This window comes from Prunus avium, chromosome 1 (genome assembly GCF_965620075.1).
Source record: "Prunus avium chromosome 1, drPruAviu1.hap1.1, whole genome shotgun sequence".
In the NCBI taxonomy this organism is placed as follows: domain Eukaryota; kingdom Viridiplantae; phylum Streptophyta; class Magnoliopsida; order Rosales; family Rosaceae; genus Prunus; species Prunus avium.
The window spans coordinates 37,284,376-37,307,931 of NC_142284.1; the positions used below are offsets into that span (position 1 = coordinate 37,284,376).

Sequence of the window (23,556 nt, forward strand, 5' to 3'; positions counted from 1 at the left end):
TTTCAAGAGAAAAACGTCAGGAGGACCACCTCCAATGATGATGTACGGTCTACACTACACACATTCCTGCATTGTTGTGATGATTACTAATTTACGAAGGTTCTTGGAATTGCCAAGAATAACCTACAAGACATGGAAAGAGCTTCGAATTAATGCTTAGTTCATAGAAAATTTGTGTGTATGAACTTTGTGTGCCATATACTTACCACTTACCCTACCACCTAATGGCTACATGGGTGTCAAAAATAAAAAGTAAAATTTTACAAAAAACTCAAATTGTCAACTTGTTGACTACATCTGGTTGAAGCCACCAGAGTAAACAATCATCACCTTATACCATGTAAATTGTAATAATATCTATGTTTAATTTACTCAACCTTGGTTAATCACTAATATTTATTTGTGATAGGACATGTTTGTGTTGTGTGGCCGGCACTGAAACCACATCGGCAGCCCTAGAATGGACGATGTCCCAAGGGTGATGAAAAAACTTCAAAAAACTGAGGTAGGGGCAAAGGCGGGCAAGAAATATAGACATATTAACAGAGGATGATTTGGTCGAAATGCCCTACTTAAACGCAGTGATCAAGGAGACTCTTCATCTGCATCCTCCAATCCCTCTATTATTCCCTAGAATGTCTACCCCAGACATGAACATAGACGGCTACAACATCAAGGACAACACACAATTCATAGTGAATGCATGGCAGATCGGAAGAGACTAGGGCTGGAATCAGTTCAGTAACCGAACTGATGAGCCAATATCGCTGACCAACCGAGGGTAGTCGGTTTACCAAAAATTGAAACCGTCGCCGACTGATTTGCAGTCAGTTCCCCCAATGTCGGTAGTACTGCAAGTAGCGGTCGGGCCGGTTCAATGGTTGGCCTACCGAAACAAACAGATTGGTTTGTTTTGACCAAATTTTTTTAGCCCACTTCACATTTTTTGGACTGCAATTTGATATTTGAATGCAGTTTTTAATCCAATTTTATTGGGCAATGTTTTAAGGATTGTTTTTGGATAATCACTTGGGCAAACATGATAAAATAAGAAATTTAAGCCTAAAAGCTAAAACTACAATTAAACATGCTCAAAACATAAATTGAAGCCTAAAACTAAACAAAACATCCAAATCCAAAGTACGACATAGTTAAACTTAAACTTAAGTTACAACCCAATAAAAGAAGAAGTTTGAATTAGTTTACAACCCAAACAAAAGTAGGCACTTCACTTGAGCATTACAAATGTGATGGAATTGGAGGAAGCAAAATGCTTGTTGAAGCTGAAACTTGAGCCTTAGTGGCCACTACATGAAAAAAATAAAAAATAAGAATATGTACATAATTGTAGAAGCATTAAACCATCAAAGCATCAATAAAATCTAAAGATAAATAATTGAAAAACTTACTTGCTTGAATTTCTTCAAGTTCCTTATAAAAAGGAAATTCCTCATCCGTTGGTTTCTTGTATAAGTTAAATCATCTGCCCTAAGCCAATCATACACTAATGCCTCTACCATTTTTGGAGTCAAGGAGCTTCTAAAAGGATCCACAATCCTTTTGCCTAGGCTAAAAGCATTCTCACTAGCAACCATAAAGTAAGGGATTGCAAATATGTCATTGGCACCCTTGGAAAGGATTGGATATCTTGATTGATTCCCCTTCCACCAATCCAAAAGGTCAAATTTTTTGTTCCTTGGGTTTTCAAATGGATCGGCAAAATATTTATCAACTTCATTAAAGATCTCCATTTGTTGTTCCTTCTTCCTTTGAAGCAACATCTCCCTCAACATTTGAGAATGAGCATCATCACCAAGCTCATCTTCCAAACCTTCCTCATCCCCCTCATCTAGTGTTTGTAGAGGACCCAAGTTAGCAATCCCTTTATACTCATTATACAAAGTAAGTAAGGAACTTTTGACTTCATCCCCAATAGTTTCAACCTTTGAAGGTTCGGCTCCAAGATTGCGGAAGCTAATCTTGAGCAAGGCAAGCTTCCATCTAGGGTCTAACACATTCCCTATAAACACAAGTTTGTTGACACCCTCAAAGCTACCCCAATACTTATCCCACTTGAGCTTCATTGAAGAAGCCACCTTTGTAAAGTTTCATCCCCATTATCTTTAATTTTTCTTTCAATCTCAACTTGTAACCCAACCAATTCGGTAAACATGATATTGGATTTACAAGTTTTGGCGGCACTAAGCTTTAGGATGGTATCATAAAACTTTTAAAGAAAATGCACAAAGGCTTGTGCATTCTCCCAATCCGACTTGGTTGGTGGCCCAACTATCTTCACAAGGTTTTTTTTTTCATCCTTCTCAAGCTCATTAAAGTAAGCAACAAATGGAGCATTCTCGTCCACCATCCTAGCAAACACATTTTTATACTTAAATGCACCATCAAGCATCTTATAAGTGGCATTCCACCTTGTTGCCACATCCAAAGGAATGTTTGCCATATTATCCATGCTCTCTAAAGGGCAAAATCCCTAAACTTATCCAATCTTGATGTTGAAGAATGTATGTACTTCACACAATTTCTAATCCCCTCAATTGAGCTAGAAAACTCCTTCAACCCATCCTTAACAACAAAATTAAGAATGTGACAAGCACACCTCATATGCAAATATTTTCTGTCAAGCATAAGAGTGTTCAATGACTTAAACCTCTTGGCCATATACTCCACCGCCCTATCATTTGCACTAGCATTATCAACCGTAGTGCTAAACACATTCTTTATCCCCCAACTATTCAAACAAGCATCTAAACACCTCCCAATGTCATCACCCTTGTGACTAGTGATCTTAACAAAATTTATTATCCTCTTATGCAACTTCCATTCTTGATCCATGAAATGGGCGGCGACTACCATGTAGTTGATGTTTTGGATAGAGGTCCCACTACTACAAAAAGTGAAAAAGACGACTAGAAAAAAAAACGACGGTAAAATAAAATACCGTCGTTGTGTTTAGAAAGACAACGGTATGTGCCTTTGTGTATCTCAAAGACACAAAGACATGTACATCGTCAAGTTCTAAAGAATTGTCTCACTCACATTGGTGATTCGATTATGATGAGGAACAGAATTCCCAATGGTAAGATTTGATTCTAATTACGATTTTCGATATAAACCGTCGTATAAAGCAAATAAATACGGCGGTATTTTTAAGTTCACGACGTTGTAAAGTAAAATTATATGTCGTTAATTGAACAAACCTACGTGGTTAGTGAAACTTACCAGGACAGTAGAGTAATAGATACCGTCGTAGTACCCTTTGTACAAAATGTTGATAAATTTATCTTTACCGTCGTGGTACATTGACTTAGTACGGCGAAGTTTTGTAATATACCGACGTGGATTCCTTTGAAATTATACGACTAAGAAAATTTGGTCGTGTTTACTATTAAATGTCGTATTTATATAAAGACCGCCGTGGATTTTGAAGATATTTTGTATAAATTTTTGGCTTTTCATGCGTTCTTTCAGTTTCAGTTCCAACTTCTTCTAGCCATGTGCTCTCTCTCCAACTTATTTTGTGGACACTTTAGCTTCTTATCCATTTGAAATCTGAACAGTCACTTGTTGAACAATTTGAAGGGCGAATGAGATTACTCATAATACATTTCAGATTTAAAGTGGATAGAAGCTAAAGTGTCCACTAGAAACCATTTGAAGGGGAATTTGGGGCCTTCAACATCGTCTCCTAGAGCTGAACAGTCACTTTGGTGGTTCAATTATGATCAGGATCCAAAGATCTGATTGGTAAGATTTCATACATGTTGGGACTTCATTTTAATTTTCATGTGACGATAGTTTTCTATATAAACCGTCGTGATTTTTCTCAGTTCTTGTCATTTTGTTGATCTACCGTCATGTACAACATTAATACGTCTTGATATATAATAAATATGACGTGGATATTCTAATTTACATGTCGTTATCTACTCTTATGTTGTCGTGGTTCTCTACTACTCTATACGACAGTAGTGTTGTAGGTACTGTCGTAGTACACTCTCAAATAATAAGTCGATAAATTTAGTTTTTGCGTCGTGGTACATTGATATAACACAGCGTTTTTTTTGTAATATACCAACGTGGTTATTTCAAATTCAACGACTCCTTGTTTTAGTAGACCGTCGTGGTTAATTGAAAGTCAACGCGAAGGTTCACTGATATTGTCAATCGTATAAAATTAATATAGAAATAGACGTCGGCAAGTTACGACGTGGGAATCTTATTTTAACGTCGCTATAACTAAAAAACCGACGTGGTTATTGTCATAAATAGCCACCTTGGTTTTATACAATTAGACGACGGTATTTATATAAGGGCCGCCGTGATTTTTGAAGATTTTTTGTATAAATTTGACGCTTTCTTTCAGTTTCAGTTTTCATTTAGGGTTCCAACTTCTTTTGACCTCTCTGGAGGCTCGTCGCCCTCTCTCACAAACACACATACATCATCACTCTCTCTCACATCTCTGGAGGCAATAATTTGGGTGTTAACGATGTATGTGTTTTGGTGTATCTCAAAGACACCAAAACACACACATCGTGAACTTTCAAAACATTGTCTTTCTCAAAGTTTGTCATCGTCAGTTCAGTTCTGGTTTCGTTTAGAGGCAAATATTTTGGATTTTGATGCGTATATGCCTTTGTGTATCCCAAAGACACAAAGACACATTTGTCATCAATATTTAAAATATTGTCTTTCTCACTTTGGTGGTTCGATTATGATCAGGATCCAAAGATCTCACTGGTAAGATTTCATACCTCTTGGGATCTCATTTTAATTTTCATATGACGACGATTTTCTATATAAACTGTTGTGATTTTTCTCAGTTCTTGTCATTTTGTTGATCTATCTATTGTCGTAGGCTACCAAAATTTAAAATAAATAAATCTTAAAAAGCAATAAAAATTAAGACAGCGGTTTACAGAGAAGGCGTTGTTAAAAAGCAATAAATCGAATAAATACGACGGTAATTTTAACTTCAGGATGTGGTAAATAAATATTAGACGTCGCTGATTGAACAAACCGACGTGGTTATTACTATTTTACGACCGTCATCGTGTCAACATTAATACGTCTTGATATATAATAAATACGACGTGGATATTCTAATTTAGACGTCGTTATCTACCCTTATGCTGTCGTGGTTCTCTACTACTCTATACGACAGTAGTGTTGTAGGTACCGTCGTAGTACACACTCAAATAATAAGTCAATAAATTTATCTTTCGCGTCGTGGTACATTTATTTAACACGACTTTGTTTTGTAATATACCGATGTGGTTTCATTAATATTATACGACGCGGACTAAGAATAGTTGGTCGTGTTTATGTAAGAGTTAACATGGCGGCTGTTTTGTTGAACCGTCGTCTTTACTTTATACGTCGGTGGCTTCATACCTGCTGTCGTTGTTTTTGGGTCAGAATTTAACTCTGAAGAAAACATTTTTAATAAGACGACGCTTTTTTATTTGGATGCGTCGTTTTAAAAAAATATTCAATCGGACCTCCATTTTTTAGTTGTTTAAGTTACTTATCCATGATGGTTTTCTGTAAAAACCCTGAAAATACCAAGTAAGGGAGGGTATGCATCCCAGCAGTAATCCTAGTGGCCATTGTCTTCAAGGGCCAAAGTCAATGCCCCTTCGATCCCATGGAGCAAGTGCGAGTTGATCGTGCGGTTGTGGAGAGCTTCTTCTTGTTAAAAATGTCCAAATTTTCTATTTGTTTTCTATTGTTTTGGGAGTTATCTTTGGATTTTGGAGTTTGCTTTTGTTCTTTTGACCCTTGATTCCTTCACGGTTTTGTTTCATTTTGGTCTTGGAATGTCCCTTTAGTTCTGGCTTGTTATTTTTTTTGGGTTTAGGTTAATTTTTTCTTTGGGTTTCAATTTCATTTGATTTTATGAACAGAAAGGTTGAATAGGAGTGAGTTTATCTCCTCTAAATCGATTTCTTGATTTTTTTTTCTTTTTTTGGCTGAGAATCCTCCAAATTGATTTGAACACTCGTGTATCTGCCCTTTGTTTTCTCATAAATCAAACAACCTCTTCATCATTCTAGCATTTGTTTTACGTAAAATATGAGTTGGTTTCATTTGTGATTCAAATGTCTTGTTCTTATGGATTGTGATTCAGTCATGTCTCATATCTCTTTCATTTTGTGATGTATCTATATATATAAAGCAAAAGACAGAGAATGGTAAAACATTCAAAATATAAGAAAATGCCCTTGATTAATGCAAACATTAAGAATTGAAATTATTAATTAAATTAGGATAATATGGTGAATTCACATTTTTTTCATATTAAAAAAATTAAAATTAAAAGAAAAATCAGATAATATATCCTATTTTTATAGAATACAACTACCCATTATCTTTTTTAATTATAAAATAAATTTAAATTTTTTTTAAAAAAAGCCTCTGGCAGGCGCGGAAGCGCGTGTGGACAGGCTAGTTGGTTTTTAAGTTCACTGCACTTTTGTCTCAGGGATATTTTTTTATTTTTTAAGAATTTTTTAATAATAAAATAAAATAAGTACTATGTTAAGTTTTATGACACGTGTTAAATAATTAAAGAAATGACACAAAAAGGACATCAAATTAGGGACACCGGATCCACTTCCGATTCCCTCAAGTCTTGTACCTAGTAAAAATAAGGTGCGGTAACTTTAAACTCTTCTGAAGCATTTTAAGCATTTTAACCACTAGAATTTGATCATCCAGTATAAGCCTTGAACTGACTCACTGTCAGTGATGATGATGTGAGCGATCCAATAAATGTACGACATCTTTTTTGGTTTCTGTTTTTGTTTTTTGGTTTTGTTTTGGGTATGAGCTATCCAATTAGCACACCCCCTTATTGGCCTCTTTAATTGTTGAAGTAGTTTTCATGGAGAGAACGTGTCACACACTTTGAACATCACATGCAATCCATGACCCACTAATTTAATTGATACAACCAAATTATCACAAATATTTTCCTCAATCTTATAGCATGGACCAACAATATTATCCAAATCCACGGACCAAATTAATGAGAGCTTTCATTTCTTATACATGTTCATATGCCCGAAGTGTATCATCATCATTGTTCTCAACACTTATATACAAATTCAAAATAAAAAGTTAATTATGGTTATGTTCATGAACGCATAACAAGTACCGAGAAAAGTGATACAAATACACCTTAATGAGTAAAAATATTCCATATATCCGCCTAACATCAATCATAGCATGGCATGCATCGACTAGTTTTCAAAAGAAAGTGAACGTGGTCAACCCAATATCCGTGTAGTTTGGTTGGACCACCCCCAATGATGATGTGCTACAGACATGCATGGTTGTGATGATTCATAATAATTATTCTCTTAAGTCTCCTTACGAGGATGTAATAAATTCCACTTCCTCCAACCTACTTATCGTGTTTTTCCAAGTGGCGTTTGCCGACATGTTTTTTTTTTATTAAATTTTTTTCACTTTCGGCAATTGTTCGTTTTACCTCTTTAGGTAAAACACACAGCTTTAAAATCATGATTATTCATAGCCTTTCAAAAATGAAAACAATATTTGGTCAAAGTGAGTGAAGAGAAGAAAAGCTAATCACTTTCCGCGCCACTTTAGAATTTGTTTAATTCTAATAAATTCAGAATTTGACTTTGAGATGCGACATTTTTGTTGCTATTCATTCACATCCCCGGAAGCAAGGAGATGAGTTTTAGGCTTTCAGCTTGGGTCGTCGTCATTGCCCAACAGTTTTGGCCCCACCTTTTTCATCGCTTGGTCCAGTTTGCACCAACCTTCTTCTGCCTTCTTTGACTAATAATTCTTCAGTATTTTCCTCCATTTTCTTTATACAAATTTATTTTCTGCTATTAAATTAAAGTATTCAGCTCACCCCCGAAAAAAAATGTTTAATTCTTGTTTTTATTGGAAATTTGGACAATTGCTTGGCACGTCTAATTTAAGTTGCATTTGACTGAGATTATGTGACTAAGAAGAGGTTCAAATCTTAATAGGTGTCATAATATCTGATAAACAACTCTCATTAGAGATATCATTAATTAGCAGGTAAACAACATAAATTCCCAACACGATTCTTCAACTGACCTCTTTTCTTTTTTAATTTTGAGTGTTGCCCAACTCAAGCGATTCTATGTTTAATCATGAAAAGGACATACACACTATGAATTTGTAGTTTAATTGATTAAAAAAAATATTTTTTTTTTTATGAAGAAAAGTTTAGGAGGAGGGGAGGCTATCTCATCCCAAGTTTAGGGCATATTAAGGCATTTTTGAGGACTTACAAGGGGGTTATATCCCTTTTTTTGTTTTTACAGATTACACACCAAAAAGGATTGTCAGTAGTGGGACTCGAACTTAAACCGGATAGTGAAGAAAATAATCCTTATTAACTCAACCAATTCTCATTGACATTGAATAAAAATATTTACTCATGCATCGAAGTTCATAGATTTGATTTTTATTCCGTAATTATTTACTCTGAGTCTACAGCTTCATTGACCCTGAGGTTGGATCTGCACAGAAATGGACGATATATTAAACATGCACATGCACTAGTTTCAAACTGGCCATAATGATATAAACCCTTTTGGCATTACATCATGCCCAATTCACTGTGGCGAATCTGGACAAGTTGCTTCCAACCGTCCAAAAATTCAAAACTTTGGATTTTCCCAGAAAAATCAAGCCATGCGAGTACCAGCGTTCTGCCATGAGCAGAAATTGCGCATAACTATAATTATTGTCATGCAAATTGTCGCCACGTGTAATTTGCGCAAATCATTGACATGATGTACGTGTCAGTACTTCCCGCAAAAGCTTTTTCATCGCCATGAAACAATATATATAGAAAATAAATAGATCATTGCGCTAATTTTTCAACATGTATATATAATATACTAATGAGGTATTACAAGGACTTCGTTGCTCCTTTTGAAGATCTTTGTATACTAATTTATGTTTTTAATTGGTTAATATATACGTATAATATATAATTATTATGAACACACCTTTCTTCTTATCCCCCTTCTTCTTTATGCTTGTATTAATATATATATATATATATATATATATATATATATATTTTAAATGGGTTAAGGTGATCAAGAGAACACTAGGTCTAGATTGGTGTGATTTTCTAATTGGTTTTCGTATCACAAAATCAATAAGTTTGACTTCTAAGATACTCATATTTTGAGAGAAAATGTTCTAAAAGTATGTCATATTGATATTGACATGAAAACGTGACATCCTCTAATTTTCCCTCCCTCGTCTTTTTAATTTTTAATTTTTATTTGGAGAGGGGAAATCGAATTTGGAATCTCAGGTGTAAGGATAATTGCTCTTAATCACGTAAATTACAAAATTATGTAATAAAAATAAAAGATTTGATTTTAAAAAACTATTACATATTTTGATTACGAAACTATCTGGAAAGAAAGAAATTATTATTTTTTAAAACTGAGTAAATATCAAAATATTGATAATTCTGTAGACATATACATGGTAAGTTCATATGATGAAAGCGACGGTAAATTTTAACATTTTAACCAATTGCATCCTCTAGTTAATGCATTTTAACCACCGCGGTTGGGGGAGCAACAACAGCTGAATCCGTGATCTATGGATCTACGCGAGGTGGAGGAGGAGACTGTTAAAATGGGTGGTGAAAAACAGCACCACGTGGAGCGATGCTGAGCCAACGTTTTTATAATCACACAGAATTGAGGATTCCTGTTCCCGTACTCCCGCTTGGAGACATCCGCTGCAAATGGAATCAGTTTGAACATGGATTAACGTAACTACCCTCTCATTTTCCCCACCCCTAATTTAGTAGGTTATTGTTATATTTATATTATACATGTCAATCTTGAGAAACTAAAAACAAATGTCATTTGGCTAACAGGATATATCCAATTGGAAAAAATGTCTTTACTTGCAAATGAGTAGTCTAAGGTTCGAACTTTCATGACACCTTGGTATTGTATGAGAGAAATCCTTTTTCTTATAGTTTAAACTATCACTTGTATTAAAAAAATATATCATTTTGAATTTCAAGATATATAGATTATAGTGACCCTAGTAATTATTATCATTTTATATTTTTATATTTTTGGAATTCGAGGGACCCTATAAATAATTCACAACTTTTGGAAGTGACACAGTCAATCTAATACTAATGTGGTTATTCCTTCCTACACTTTTCCAAAAGAAAATGTCATTATTGGTAGTTGTCACTAGCCATGATATGATGCAATAGTACACCTTTTTGTTTGTTTTTCCTTCTTCTTCTTCCTTGAAAAAAGGTCTGATGAATGAAAGCCATGTGAATTTTCATTAGTTGGTTAGATACAATACTTTGTGAGCAAGGGAAATAATAGCTAATCTCAAAATTTGCACAATTAATAAGTTATCCTCTCAAGATCGAGAGAGGTCGTAAATTTGAATCTCTTGTTTCTCATTAATTAAAAAAGGTCATGCACAAATAAGTTTGTATTATCATATAAAGAAGATACTACTATCGTATATTATTGATTGTGAAAAGTACACAATCATAAATTTGCCGGTGCATATAATTGCCCAACTTTCTATTATTATTGCACATGAAATTGCCCAATACTCCTTTAATGATCTCCTTGAATATGGTTGCTAGCTACAAGGTAAGGTGTTTGACAACATGCCTCAAGAGGTTGAGGTATGGTAGAGAGTCAAATCTAACTAAGTAAAGTAGCGTGTCGGCTTATCTTTGTATTTAAGAAGAAAAATTTAATAACGTATACATTAGAAGAAGCATATAATTGAGGATAATAATATTTATTGATCCAAAAAAATATACGTATATTGCTTTAATTAAAGTATTGATATGATATATGGCAATGGATTAGATTATAAAAGGATGTAACTAAGTTTGGTCACAAAATATATGCATAATATTAATATAAATGTTATTGGAATGTCATAGAAATGCAATAGGAAATTAGGAACCAATAGTACCCGAGAGGAGTGAGTGCTTGTGCAGTACAAGTCACTCTACTCCACCAGAATTTTCAATTGACATGGCAATTTCGTCATTCGCGCACATTTATGACAGATCTGCAAACCGACAAACGAGGAGGTCGGCAACTGTCGGCCGGTGAACCAGGGAGACAAAAGCGGCGAAAATAAAACAAATAATACAGACATTAACAATTAAAAAAATCTAAAAAATAAAATAAAATAGAAACATATGTCCCAAACCAAAACTCTCCAAAGTCTCGAATTATTTTATTTTTTCAATTATTTCCAATATTCCCTACTATTTACGCCCACCCGCTCAGAATAACCAAAAATCCAATATATCTCCCTCCCGAAAAACTCCGAGAAATTCGGTTTCTCTATTTGAATCCACAGACCTAAGTGTAATGAAATGGGAATGTACAGATCATTGGAGAAACCCTAATTTTCTGTTTGGTTGCTGGGAATATCCTAAATGCTCTTTTATGAAGCCCCCTTAGTTCGTTTCGTTTTGGTTTTTTGGTACGCACCCAGCTCCAAACCCTAGCTGCTTATCTCCAGTCAAAGACTTGGTTTTTCTTTTTAGGCACATTGAGCTGTAAATTTCCAATTTGTCATCCGAAATTCCGTGTTTTGTGTGCTTCTGTTCCGCATCTGAATAGTAAGCAATTGGCGCGTTGTGGCTGTAACTTCATTTTTAGAGCTTACTCGCTTCTATAATTGCGGGGTTCTCACATTTCTTATCTCTGTGCGCGGAGGTTTGGAAATTTTGATTGGCCATGTTGATTTCCGGGAAGGTCATTTTCGATTTTGCTATGCCTCTTTTATTTGGGGTCTTGTCTGAAAGTTGGAGTTTTTGCGAAATGGGTGAAATGTCCCAATCAATCTGTGTGTTTTGCTAATCGACATTCTTCTCTCATATTTTGTATCTTTGGCCATTGAATGAAATGTCTAAATCAATTTGTTTTTTCTTTTTGATTTTGTTTTTTGAAAATATTTTTCATTCTTCTGAAGTATTGTCTGAATCAACTGTGCAGTCTTCTTTTTGGGTTTTTCCATTCTGTTTTTCAAGGCCTTATCCTCGTTTTTTCTTGTCAAATTTCCAATCCTCTGTTTGGTTTCTGAGAAAGTGAGTGTTCCAAATATGGGATTTACTTAATAAATATTCCAATCCCAAGGAATGAATGGGTGGGGATATTACAATTAATTGCCTCAGTGGAGGCTTCTTCTCTATTGCCACTTTTTGATTTTTCACTCAATCATTGAAAACCTGGAAAAATGAAGTACAAGTTAGATGCTTATGCTTATTTCTGTTTTCGTTTAATCCTCAGTTTCCAAAGAAATCCAACAGTGCACTGTGTTATTTTCACTGCCATGCCTATTTAGTCGATGCAGCCAAAATTTAAACTTAGTTGTAGAATTTTGGCTTATTTATGTTTAATGCTCTAGACATTTAATGAGAAGCTTCCTTTATGCCTTTGCTAATTCTGTTTTACTGTCTTTTTCGGCAATGCAGATGTATAAACTTTCATCATAGTTATCAAAGTGAGCTTGAATCATGGATCTTACTGAGGTTGAAGAAAGTTTATTTGCTGCCAGCGATGCCAAGGTATGAATGAGATATGGGTGGCAATACATTTAATGACTGGTATTGTTTTTTTTTTTTTTTTGCAAAATATTTCAAACTCAACATAACTTTGTTTTTTTCAACATTTATATTTGCTGACTTCCTATGTGTTTCCTGAAATTACGTGTGTGAACTGTTAATCACCCAAGTTCCTGGACTACGTAGGTAATGCTAGCTAGGAATTGTTAGTTAACTTAAGACAGTTATTTTAGTTTATGGGTTTTTCTTACATATACTCCGGGTCCATGCCATTCCTCGGGAGGGTGTAGTTGCATCTATCAAACTTATTTATTCGGTTATAAGATTGGTAAAAATTTGGAATCAGAGAAGTTTGAAGTCATTGTGAGAGTACAAGGTTTTGGTGAGAATTTGGTCGTGTGCTTATATACATATAGGTAGTTGTGTATATTCTTTTCGAAGCTGGCTTGCATATTCTTTTTGGAAAATTTACCAGCATGGATCCCCCATTTCTAACCTTTTGAAAGTCTGTATTCTGTCATATGGTTGTATCAGTGTATATAATTGATCACCTTTGTTTCCTTCTGCAGTTGCATGGAGAACTGTGCAAGGAACTCTCTGCGATTTATTGCAGAGTAATGTCAATTTTTCCTTCTTTGGAAGCAGCTCGACCTAGGAGCAAATCGGGCATCCAAGCTTTATGTTCATTGCATGTAGCACTTGAAAAGGCTAAGAATGTTCTTCAGCATTGCTCCGAATGTAGTAAACTTTACTTGGTAGGTTTTTCCTCAATATTGCGTTGGTAATTTATTCAGTAGTTGTTACTCCCATCCCCAGAAACGTCAAGTAGACTTTCCCCTTGTACCATAGAGGAATAGATTTCTCGTTTGTTGTCTAAATTTGTTTCCATTCTAGATGAGGTTGTGAATTAGTATATTGTGTGTATAACGGAGAACTTACTTTTTATCATTCAGGCTATAACTGGGGATTCTGTGCTCTTGAAATTTGAGAAGGCAAGATGTGCTCTCATGGATAGTCTTAGGCGTGTTGAAGATATTGTTCCACAATCTATTGGTTGTCAGGTAATTATTTTTTGAGGTGGTCGTTGGTAATTTCAGTTGAATGCTTTTTATATCATAATTCATTATTGTGCATGCCCTGGTGAAGATAGTTTCCACAACTTTGCTCTTAGCGAGTAGACGCAAGCACGGAGTTACCGTTATACTTATACATCTAGTTGTGATTGTTGAGTCAACTTGATAGGGTCTTGGAATGTCATGACTTGGCGTTTGAGGTCCATGAATCGCTTTTCTGGTTTCTGACCTTTTAACAAAGTCTTAAACTCCAAACTGCCTCATTTTTGAAATGCATAATAGGAAATTTACTTTGATTGCTGAACGTCTGACCAGTAATTTTCAGTAGAAGGTTACTGTGAATCCCAATGGTCCACCAAAGGGTTGAGGTATTATTAATGTGGTTTGTTTCTCCCCCATATTCTAACCTAGGAATTGACCGGAAGCTTTCTCTATTATTCAGTGTGGTTCTTATATGGTCATTCACTATTTTCCTGTGTTGGTTATCATGGACCTCATGGTTCATCCGTTCATGACCTACTAGAGGTTGAAGTCTAATCTGATTGCATGTGGTTCCCTACAATGAAACTTGGTCATGTCCAGCCTTTTGTTATCTTGGGCGAACTGGTTTAGTGCTGCACAATTGTATAACCCATTTACTGGTCCTGGTGCATGCCTATATTTGTTAATTTGGTGCTTTACAATACAAGGCATCTTTCTTTCCATATAACTTTATGTTTTCTTAATAGAAATTGTTTGAAATTAACTGGTGATGCTATAATTCCTTGGTGATCGTGTCTTGTGGTTTTCTCTTGCTATTACACTTGTGTATATCACTTATATGTGTTCTTAACATCATTTAGTGTTGAACTTGTTTCAGATTGAAGAGATTGTTAGTGAACTTGAGGGTACTGTCTTCTCACTTGATCCATCAGAGAAGCAAGTTGGTGATGAAATAATTGCACTCCTCCAACAAGGGAGAAAGTTTGACAACTGTAATGACAATAATGAGCTGGAATCTTTTCATCAGGCTGCTATCAAACTTGGTATTACCTCTTCTAGGGCAGCTCTTACTGAGAGAAGAGCTCTAAAGAAACTCATCCAAAGAGCCCGTGCTGAGGAAGACAAGCGGAAAGAATCAATTGTGGCTTATCTATTACATCTTATGAGAAAATACTCCAAGTTGTTTAGAAGTGAAATCTCAGACGACAATGATTCACAGGGTTCCGCACCTTGTTCTCCCACTATTCAGGGTTCAATTGAGGATGCTGCACCTGGGGGCAATGGTCATGCATTTGACCGACAACTGTCAAAACTTGGTTCTTTTAATTTCAAGAGTTCTTTTAATTCCAAGCCAAACAATCGGAGGTCAGGTCAGATGCCTCTTCCACCTGAAGAGTTGAGGTGTCCTATATCACTGCAGCTTATGTATGATCCGGTCATCATTGCTTCTGGTCAGACCTATGAAAGGATTTGCATTGAGAAATGGTTCAGCGATGGGCATAATACCTGCCCAAAGACTCAACAGAAGTTGTCTCATCTTTCTTTAACTCCCAATTACTGTGTCAAGGGTCTCATTGCTAGTTGGTGCGAACAGAATGGAATTTCTGTTCCTGATGGTCCCCCGGAGTCTCTTGACCTCAACTATTGGAGGCTTGCGTTGTCTGAGTCTGAGTCTACTAATTCAAAATCTATGGGTAGTGTTGGCTCTTGCAAGTTGAAAGGTGTCAAGGTGGTTCCTTTAGAGGAGAGTGGCACAATAGATGAAGCTGTTGGGAATGAAACAGAAGACGTGTCTCCGGTGGAGGAAGAGTCTGAGCTTGATGCTTTTGAAAGTTATCAGGGTCTTTTAACTGTCTTAAATGAAGGTGCAGACTTCAGGAAGAAGTGCAAGGTCGTGGAGCAATTAAGGTTCTTGCTGAAGGATGATGAGGAGGCCAGGATGTATATGGGTGCTAATGGGTTTGTTGAAGCACTTCTATGCTTTCTGAAATCAGCAGTGCGTGAAGCAAATGTTTTAGCTCAGGAAAGTGGAGCCATGGCTCTCTTCAATCTTGCTGTCAATAATAACAGGTATAGTTCAATAAAATTTCCAGATTTTATACGAATCCGATGTGACCACAGGCTATGTTTGATAATATTTTAATTTTGAATTAAATTGCGATTATGTGGTCTGCTAAATGTCTGGAAAAGGTCAGAGGTCTATTAAGAATCAAAATATGGCTCACTAATGTTAAGAAATTTTCTGGGAAATGGGTGCAACATAGCGATTAATTTTTATGTGTTGATATTTCCATTGCATCATGGGTCGAGAGGATAATGTGTTGTCTCTCAGCTCTTATTCTTGGACTAAAAACTTGGAAATTTATCGATTCTTTATTTTTTTCCTCCAGAAACAAAGAAACGATGTTAGCATCAGGAGTAATTTCATTGCTAGAGGAAATGATCTCCAATCCCAGTTCTCATGGACCTGCGACAGCCCTCTATCTGAATCTCTCCTGCCTTGAAGAAGCCAAGCACATAGTTGGCACAAGCCCTGCTGTCCCTTTCTTAACCCAGCTCCTTCAAGCCAATATTGAAATCCAATGCAAGCTGGATGCCCTCCATGCCCTATACAACCTTTCTGGCATTCCATCAAATATTCCAAATCTACTTTCAGCTGGTATTATCAGTGGTCTCCAAACCCTTCTTGCGAACTCTGGTGACCTTACATGGACAGAAAAATGTACAGCTGTTTTGATAAATTTGGCTTCGAGTAGCTCTGCAAGAGATGAAATGATATCAAATTCGGGTCTTATCAGTGCGCTAGCAACAATTTTGGAGGCTGATGAACCCATTGAGCAGGAGCAAGCTGTCTCATGTCTCTTTTTGTTGTGTAATGGGAATGATAAATGCAGTCAGATGGTCCTAAAGGAAGGGGTGATACCTGCATTGGTGTCGATTTCTGTGAATGGTACATCAAGAGGAAAAGAGAAGGCTCAAAAGCTTTTAATGCTATTCCGTGAGCAGAGACAAAGAGACCAACCGCCTGCAGAGGCGGAGGTGCATTTGTCTGTTGAAAATAGCGACAAGCCAATGTCTGTTCCAGAATCAAAGCCACTATGCAAATCAGTCTCAAGAAGAAAGATGAGCAAACCTTTTAGGTTTTTGTGGAAGAGCAAAAGCTATTCTGTTTACCAGTGTTAAGTCCCACGGTGCTGTAAATTTCTGTTGTATCATCTTTTCATTTCCTTTGTTCTCTTCTTATGGGCATTCCTAGTTATTCTTTTTTATTCTCTTTTCTCAAAGAGCAGAATGTACAGGCCCCTGTAATCTATGGATTTTGGTTTACTTTTCTCTTTCAGGTAGGAATACATGTATTATGTTTATCATAATTCAAGTGGTTAGTTTTAGTATAAAGCTCTTCTACTATTTTTATCATACTTGCTTGGTTGTTTTGCTCATAGGGACTGAGACCATACGAAAGATATGGAAAGTTGTAGTCTGCAATATATTTTAATGAAATCGGAACATAAATTATTTGAAGGAAAGGGAATTTCTCAAGTTATTCAACTGAAGGTGGAGATTATTTTCCATTTCTCTATATATTAGCTCCTTGTTTTCCAGGCATTATTTCTCTTGTTCATGGACTTCTTTTGTTTCTTCAACATTGACTCCTGCATTACTGTCCATCTGTTTCTTGTTCTTGAGGAATGCAACAAGTCCTCCAAGCACCGTATCGGTGTCTTCACTTTTCATGAGTTCTTCCGCAATCTCTGCGGGAGTCACCTCCACCTCCCTAATGGATGCTTCAATTTTGTCAAAGAAACGGTGAGTTTTTATTCCGAGGTAGTTTGAAGCAAGGATCTTGAATCCCCCTGGTGTACAGTAGGACATGTGAATGTGCATATCCATGCGGCCTGGTCTCAACAATGCCGGATCTAGTTGGTCCTTGTAGTTGGTCGTAAACACGATTATCCTCTCATCTCCACAGCTTGACCATAACCCATCAATGAAATTCAGCAACCCAGATAGAGTTAACTGTAAAAAGGAGAGCTTAATTAATATAAAATCAGTCAGAAATTACTTGCATGAAAAACTTGTTGCTCTTGGTCCTTACCTGGCTGTCATTGGGGTTGCCGCCTCCAAATTCTCTGTCCTTCAATTCGATGCTACAATCAATATCCTCAATTACCAGTATTGATCGGTTTGCAGTGGAGACTAACAGCCTCCTGAGCTCGGAGTTGCTACGCAGATGCGTAAGCTCCAAGTCATAGATGTCAAACTTGAGGTAATTAGCCATGGCTGCAATCAAGCTAGACTTCCCTGTACCAGGAGGGCCATACAACAGGTACCCACGTTTCCATGCCTTGCCTACTCTCCTGTAAAACTGTTTTCGCCTCACGAACCTGTCCAAGTCATCAATCAACTCCTCCTTAAGCTTTGGATCCATTGCCAATGTGTCAAAAGTAGATGGATGATCAAAGATGACCGATCCCCAGGGACCTGCATTATACTCTTCATTAAAGTTCCCCAGAGCATGAAGCTTAACCACTTTTCTTTCTTCTTGTATGGCGTTTGACCTGTCTACAACATATGGCAGATAAGTGCTCAACACCTTCTCTCTGTATGTCTTATGGAAGCTGAGCTGAATTGACCTGTGCTCAGACACTTCTGTTGAGGAAGAATAGTCTTCATAGTCATGATGTGTGCTCTTGGTTTCAGTACAACAGAATTCCCATCTCAACTTGATTCCTTCGAATTCATCGATAAGCTTTTCGCCTCTGTTGATGGTAACAGAGAAGTTGTTCTGGCTTGGAGCCTTGGAAACCTTAAGCTGTTCAATTGAAGGGGCGATCCTTGTGCTTAAGTAGATTTCTGAGGCCTGGTAAATCTCATTGACAGAGAGGCCACTGCGTTCATCAATGATAAGAGTCATTTGAGAGTTGGGAAGATTACCCAAAAGGCCTCCAATTGTGGCAAGGATTTTGTCTTGGAGTTTTTGGGGAATGAACTGGCTGGTTATGGTCTGGACCTCATTGATCACTGTCCTGAGCAGCATTGCTCCTGCAGCGAAGGTGGTGTAGGTTGATAGGACTGATGTTGTTGAAGGCATGCTTGTTAGAGAAAACATCTTCAATTGTGAAATAATTGTGAGGGAATTGTAATGAAAAGGAGGCTTTTTGTGATTGCTGGCTTGTTGAGTTGAGTTGGAAATTGAGGTAAAGGGATTTTATAGAACACAAAATGGGAAATCCAGCTTCCACTTGAAGCTGTTTGAGTAGATATACTAAGTTGATGCTTAAAATATTAGCAAGCTTTCCCCGAACTTTTCAAACCTGGTCAATGTTCCAGATGAGAGGAACAAGCTTCTCAAGCAATTTTCAAAAGAATATTACGTCTTTTATTTATTGTATGTACCTGGCCAAAGCCCCAATCTTTCTCTATGGGAACAGCCCAATCAGTTATGAATAAACTCTTGTTTTTTGAAGCCCAAGAATTCCAACCGGGTTAACCTATTTTTGGGTCCCTGAAGAAGAAACCCCCAAAATGAAACAAACTCTTAGTTCAATAGGCTTATGCAAATCGTCACTAACCTAACAACCTGAAGCAAGTCAAGACCTTTTTCTATTGAGATAAACTCATCGGCAACGATTTTTTATTATTCGAAAATTATTATTATTATTTATTTACAGTAGGCTTATACGTAGAAAAGACGAGGCTACTAGTCCCTCCAAATTCCAAGAGGAGTAGCGTCGTAGTTTGGCCACGACGAAAATGGTACAATCTGAGTGGCCAATTGAATTAATCTCATTGTTAGTGATTGCATTGGCCTTTATATAAAACAAATAGCTGCCTAATTAATCGACAAACAAAAAATTAAATTAAAATAGCTACCTAATTCACACTAGTTGAGGCAATTATCCAATGCCTTGTTGACACGTGCCTAACAGCAAACAATAATTGCTATAGAACTGAGTGGAACGTGAGAAAAGTACAGCAACCAGAGAGAGGAGTAATTTTTGGGTGTTCCGGGGTACACCAGGTGGCTGGTGTACCATCCTATAGATGGAGGACATATGAAATATTTCCAATGCAGCCCGCCACATGTAATAAAAAGAAATGCAGTAAGTTAAATAATAATTCCACATGTCTTATGTTTATTGAATAGTACACCAGCCACGTGGTGTACCTGGAACATATAAAGAGTAATTTTTGGGTGTTCCGGATACACCACGTGGCTGGTGTACTTCACGTTAACAATTATTTAGGACGTCGAAGGTGAAAAGGTTTATGCTCTCCCTTAACTTTTGTTTCTGTCTGCAATTACAACCAGAGAGAGAGAGAGAATGGATTTCTTGAGTTTTTGTATGGTCCTCCTAACCAGTCCTTTTTGTGTGTTCTTGTTCTCAGTTCAAGCCCTCAGAAGCAAAGCCAACCCCAAAAAGCATCTTCTTCCACCTGGACCAAAGCCACTTCCTTTCATTGGAAATCTCCTAGAGCTTGGAAACAAACTCCATCTCGATTTCACTAAGCTTTCTCAAATCTATGGCCCCATTATGACTCTGCAACTCGGCCAAGTAACAACGGTGGTTGTTTCTTCGTCAAACACAGCCAAACAAGTCCTCCGAACCCATGACCAATTCTTGTCCAACCGAACCGTGCCAGATGCAATCAAAGCCAGTGACCTTCGCGGAGACAGCCTGCCCTGGATACCAACTTCACCCAAATGGAGAAGCCTTCGAAAAATATGCAACTCTCACTTGTTCGCCCCCAAAATCCTCGACGCCAACCAACCCAGCCGCCGCATGAAAGTGCAAGAGCTCATATCTGATGTCAATGAAAGCTTGGTCAAAGGTGAGGCGGTAGATATTGGAAGGGCCGCTTTCAAAACGACGCTCAATCTGCTGTCGCGTACTATCTTCTCTGTGGATTTGGCTGACGCAAGTAGCGAGATGGCCAGAGAGTTCAAGGAGACTATGTGGGGTTCGATGGAAGAGGCAGGGAAGCCAAACTGGGCTGACTTTTTCCCTGTTCTTAGGAAAATTGACCCCCAGGGAATTAGGCGGCGCATGATCAAACATGTCCAGAAGATAGAACAGGTCTTTGACCGCATCATTAGCCAAAGATTGGAATCTAGAAAAGCCCATGATTATGTCACAACCAATGATATGTTGGATACTCTTTTGAACATCAGTGAAGTGAACAGTGAGGACATGGACATGACCAAACTTCAACATCTGCTTCTGGTTAGTTTTTACTTTTTTTTGGTTTTTACTTGCTCGGTCATTACAATTTGTTATACCATTAATTTTTGTGACTTATTATGTGAATAGATTCTATTTACTGCGGGCACAGATACAACCTCAGCCACGTTGGAATGGGCAATGGCTGAGCTGCTACGCAACCCTGAAAAGCTGTCAAAAGCTCAACAAGAGCTGGAGAAAATCATTGGCAAAGGAAAACCAGTAGAGGAAGGAGACATTGCTTGGCTTCCTTACTTCCTGTCTGCCGCGCAGATCTCACGGCCTGGAGTTCCGGGCTGAGGGGATGTGCGTTAACACGGGGTTTCCTGCTTTTTGGGTGCGGTGCGGTTGTGCGCGGGCGCGCCAGCACGGTCTACCGTGCGTTGATGTTTTGATGAGTGTTGGATGGATGAGTGGTGCGCCTGTTTGATCTGTCTTCCTAGTCAAACGATTGTAGCCGAGAGAGGAACTGGTCTCGGCTGTTAGGTTCACGGCCTGAACTACAAGGCCGTTGAGTGATGGTGTTGGTGGTGGGTTTTGGGCGGTGCTCCGGCGCGCTGCTCAGGGAGCGACGGTTGTGTGATATATGGGGTGAGTGAACGAACAACAAGGATGATGCTCCGGCGCCTTGAAAATCAAGGGTCGTATGATATATTGATGAATGGATTTTCCTTACAATCTAACACTACTCCTAGGAAAGCAAGTAAAGATATTGAAAGTGCATTACAGGAAAAAAATAAGTTGCTCCGTGGGAGGCTTTGTTTTGGTGTTGAACCCTTTGAATGTAGCTCGAGTCTTGTATTTATAGGAAGAGTCCCTGGATGAGTAATCGAGGCTGAATTTACGCGTAGTGGAGTCTGATTAGCGCAAGTGGGCAGTCCAATCGACATTTGGGATCGTGAAGCATGGTGGTGAGACCCCAGAAATCTCGGTGAATCTCGGCCGCCGCCCTTGATCGTGGGTTCTGAGCCTTTGGCCGTGGAGACGCATTTATGGCCTGGATAGCTGGTGAACCAACATCTCAGGCTGTCAGAATTCTTGTGAGAATGTTCACGTCTAATCACTCTGATCTTCATCACCAAATCTTGACTTCAGTCACTTCCCACCTTCCCTCATGCATTAGATGCTTCTTTGTGGCCAATGGGTTTGCTGCATTAAACAGGCACTACTTCATTAAATGAAGCCTGGGACCCTGCTGTCACGTGATGATTTGCCTTTAATGCCTTGGCCGCAATTTTGTTCGGCCTCGGCCTCGGCCTACGCTTGAGGCCGAGATGACCATGCCTTAGCATTTCTTCTTTTATTTTTAGGAAGGCGAAATACCCTGGCGAAACGCTGCGCTTCAGCTTCTGCGAACAAGTGCCAGGGCCGAGAGAAAGGGCTCATTCGGCCAGCTCATGGCCGTGATTTATCAGGCACAAACACTTCCAAGCAATAATCAAGGAGACCTTTCGGTTGCACCCAGCAACTCCATTGCTTCTCCCTCACAAAGCCGATTCAGACGTTGAAATCTGCGGGTATATTGTACCCAAGGGTGCACAAGTGTTTGTGAATGCATGGGCCATTGGCAGAGACCCCAGCATTTGGGACAACCCAAGCTCATTTGTGCCTGAGAGGTTCTTGGGATTGGATGACCAAATTGATGTTACTGGGAAAAACTTTGAGCTTATCCCATTTGGTGCTGGGAGGAGAATATGTCCTGGCTTGCCATGGACAATGCGAATTCTGCCCTTGATGTTGGGTTCACTCATTAACTCTTTTGAATGGAAGCTCGAAGATGGGGTTTTACCAGAGACCTTGAACATGGAAGAGAAGTTTGGCCTCACCTTGCAAATGGCTCACCCTCTTAGAGCTGTGCCCAAGTCATTTTGTGAAATTTAATGGACTCTATATTGTTGGATTTTATGCAAGAATTGGAGAAGAGAGACCGTGACATATATTTGTGATAGACTCTGTGATTTGTGTTTTCCATGTACCTCGATTGTGTTTCCTAGGTACTTAGAATTGTGGACTGCCTTGGCATTAGGGAGGCTTGTCTGCCGCCTTGCATTAGGGATCTTGTCTCCCTTGTTTGTATCTGTACTCGGTATTCTATAAATATAATGAAATCCCACAGCTCAAGTAACCAAGTGAGTGTGGCTTTGCTCATAATCTTTCAAATAACAAGTACTTGGGTTTCTGATAATTTTATGATATTTGATAACTTAGTTAAGAGGTTTTTTTTTCCTCTCTTTGATACATATAAATTAGTTGTGTAGTATACACTCTGTACAGTGTACACACACCAATCTTTACCACCTAAAGTAAAAGCTGGTAATATCCAAGCCTACAAATATCTAGCCTTACAAAATACCAGAAGTAACTTGGATTCCTAAAAGCAACTGCAGATAAAGTTTCTACCAAAGAGTTTCTCCACAAAGTTAGCCTTTGAGATTATCTTGCATGTACATTCATTGTAGTTAAATTTGTCATTTTATTTATGAAACAATCAATTTTTGGATGAACAATCGATGGAAAGTGGTTTTGTGAAAACAATTTGAAACCTCACGAGGTGTTCGTATAATTTCTAAAGCCTCATGGAGTTTGTGAAAACACCGAAAACCTCATGGAGTTTGTGAAAACATTGAAAATCTCATGGGGT

General features: G+C 37.8%; 2 protein-coding genes and 1 pseudogene across 8 annotated transcripts; 2 read left to right on the top strand and 1 right to left on the bottom strand.

Annotated features, from left to right (window-relative positions):
• Nucleotides 1–11,274: 11,274 nt before the first annotated feature.
• LOC110769555 (U-box domain-containing protein 6) lies at nt 11,275–17,088 on the top strand. 7 transcript variants are annotated; one of them, XM_088246482.1, is made up of 6 exons: nt 11,275–11,828; nt 12,548–12,640; nt 13,207–13,392; nt 13,591–13,698; nt 14,570–15,762; nt 16,083–17,088. In XM_088246482.1, the coding sequence occupies exons 2-6, from the start codon at nt 12,590–12,592 to the stop codon at nt 16,873–16,875; spliced, it is 2,331 nt and encodes a 776-aa protein (XP_088102608.1). In that variant the 5' UTR covers nt 11,275–11,828; nt 12,548–12,589; the 3' UTR covers nt 16,876–17,088. The 7 variants fall into 7 exon arrangements, with proteins under 7 accessions (XP_088102608.1, XP_088102609.1, XP_088102610.1 ...); XM_088246483.1 differs by having other exon boundaries at nt 11,275–11,692; XM_088246484.1 differs by having other exon boundaries at nt 11,275–11,553.
• LOC110769576 (AAA-ATPase At3g50940-like) lies at nt 16,571–18,928 on the bottom strand. The gene is made up of 2 exons (XM_021973588.2): nt 17,789–18,928; nt 16,571–17,709 (listed from the first exon to the last, which is right to left on the bottom strand). Exons 1-2 carry the CDS (start codon nt 18,800–18,802, stop codon nt 17,299–17,301), a joined length of 1,425 nt encoding a protein of 474 aa, XP_021829280.2. The 5' UTR covers nt 18,803–18,928; the 3' UTR covers nt 16,571–17,298.
• Nucleotides 18,929–20,018: 1,090 nt separating this feature from the next.
• LOC110769670 (geraniol 8-hydroxylase pseudogene) lies at nt 20,019–22,796 on the top strand (annotated as a pseudogene).
• The last annotated feature ends 760 nt before the right edge of the window (nt 22,797–23,556 follow it).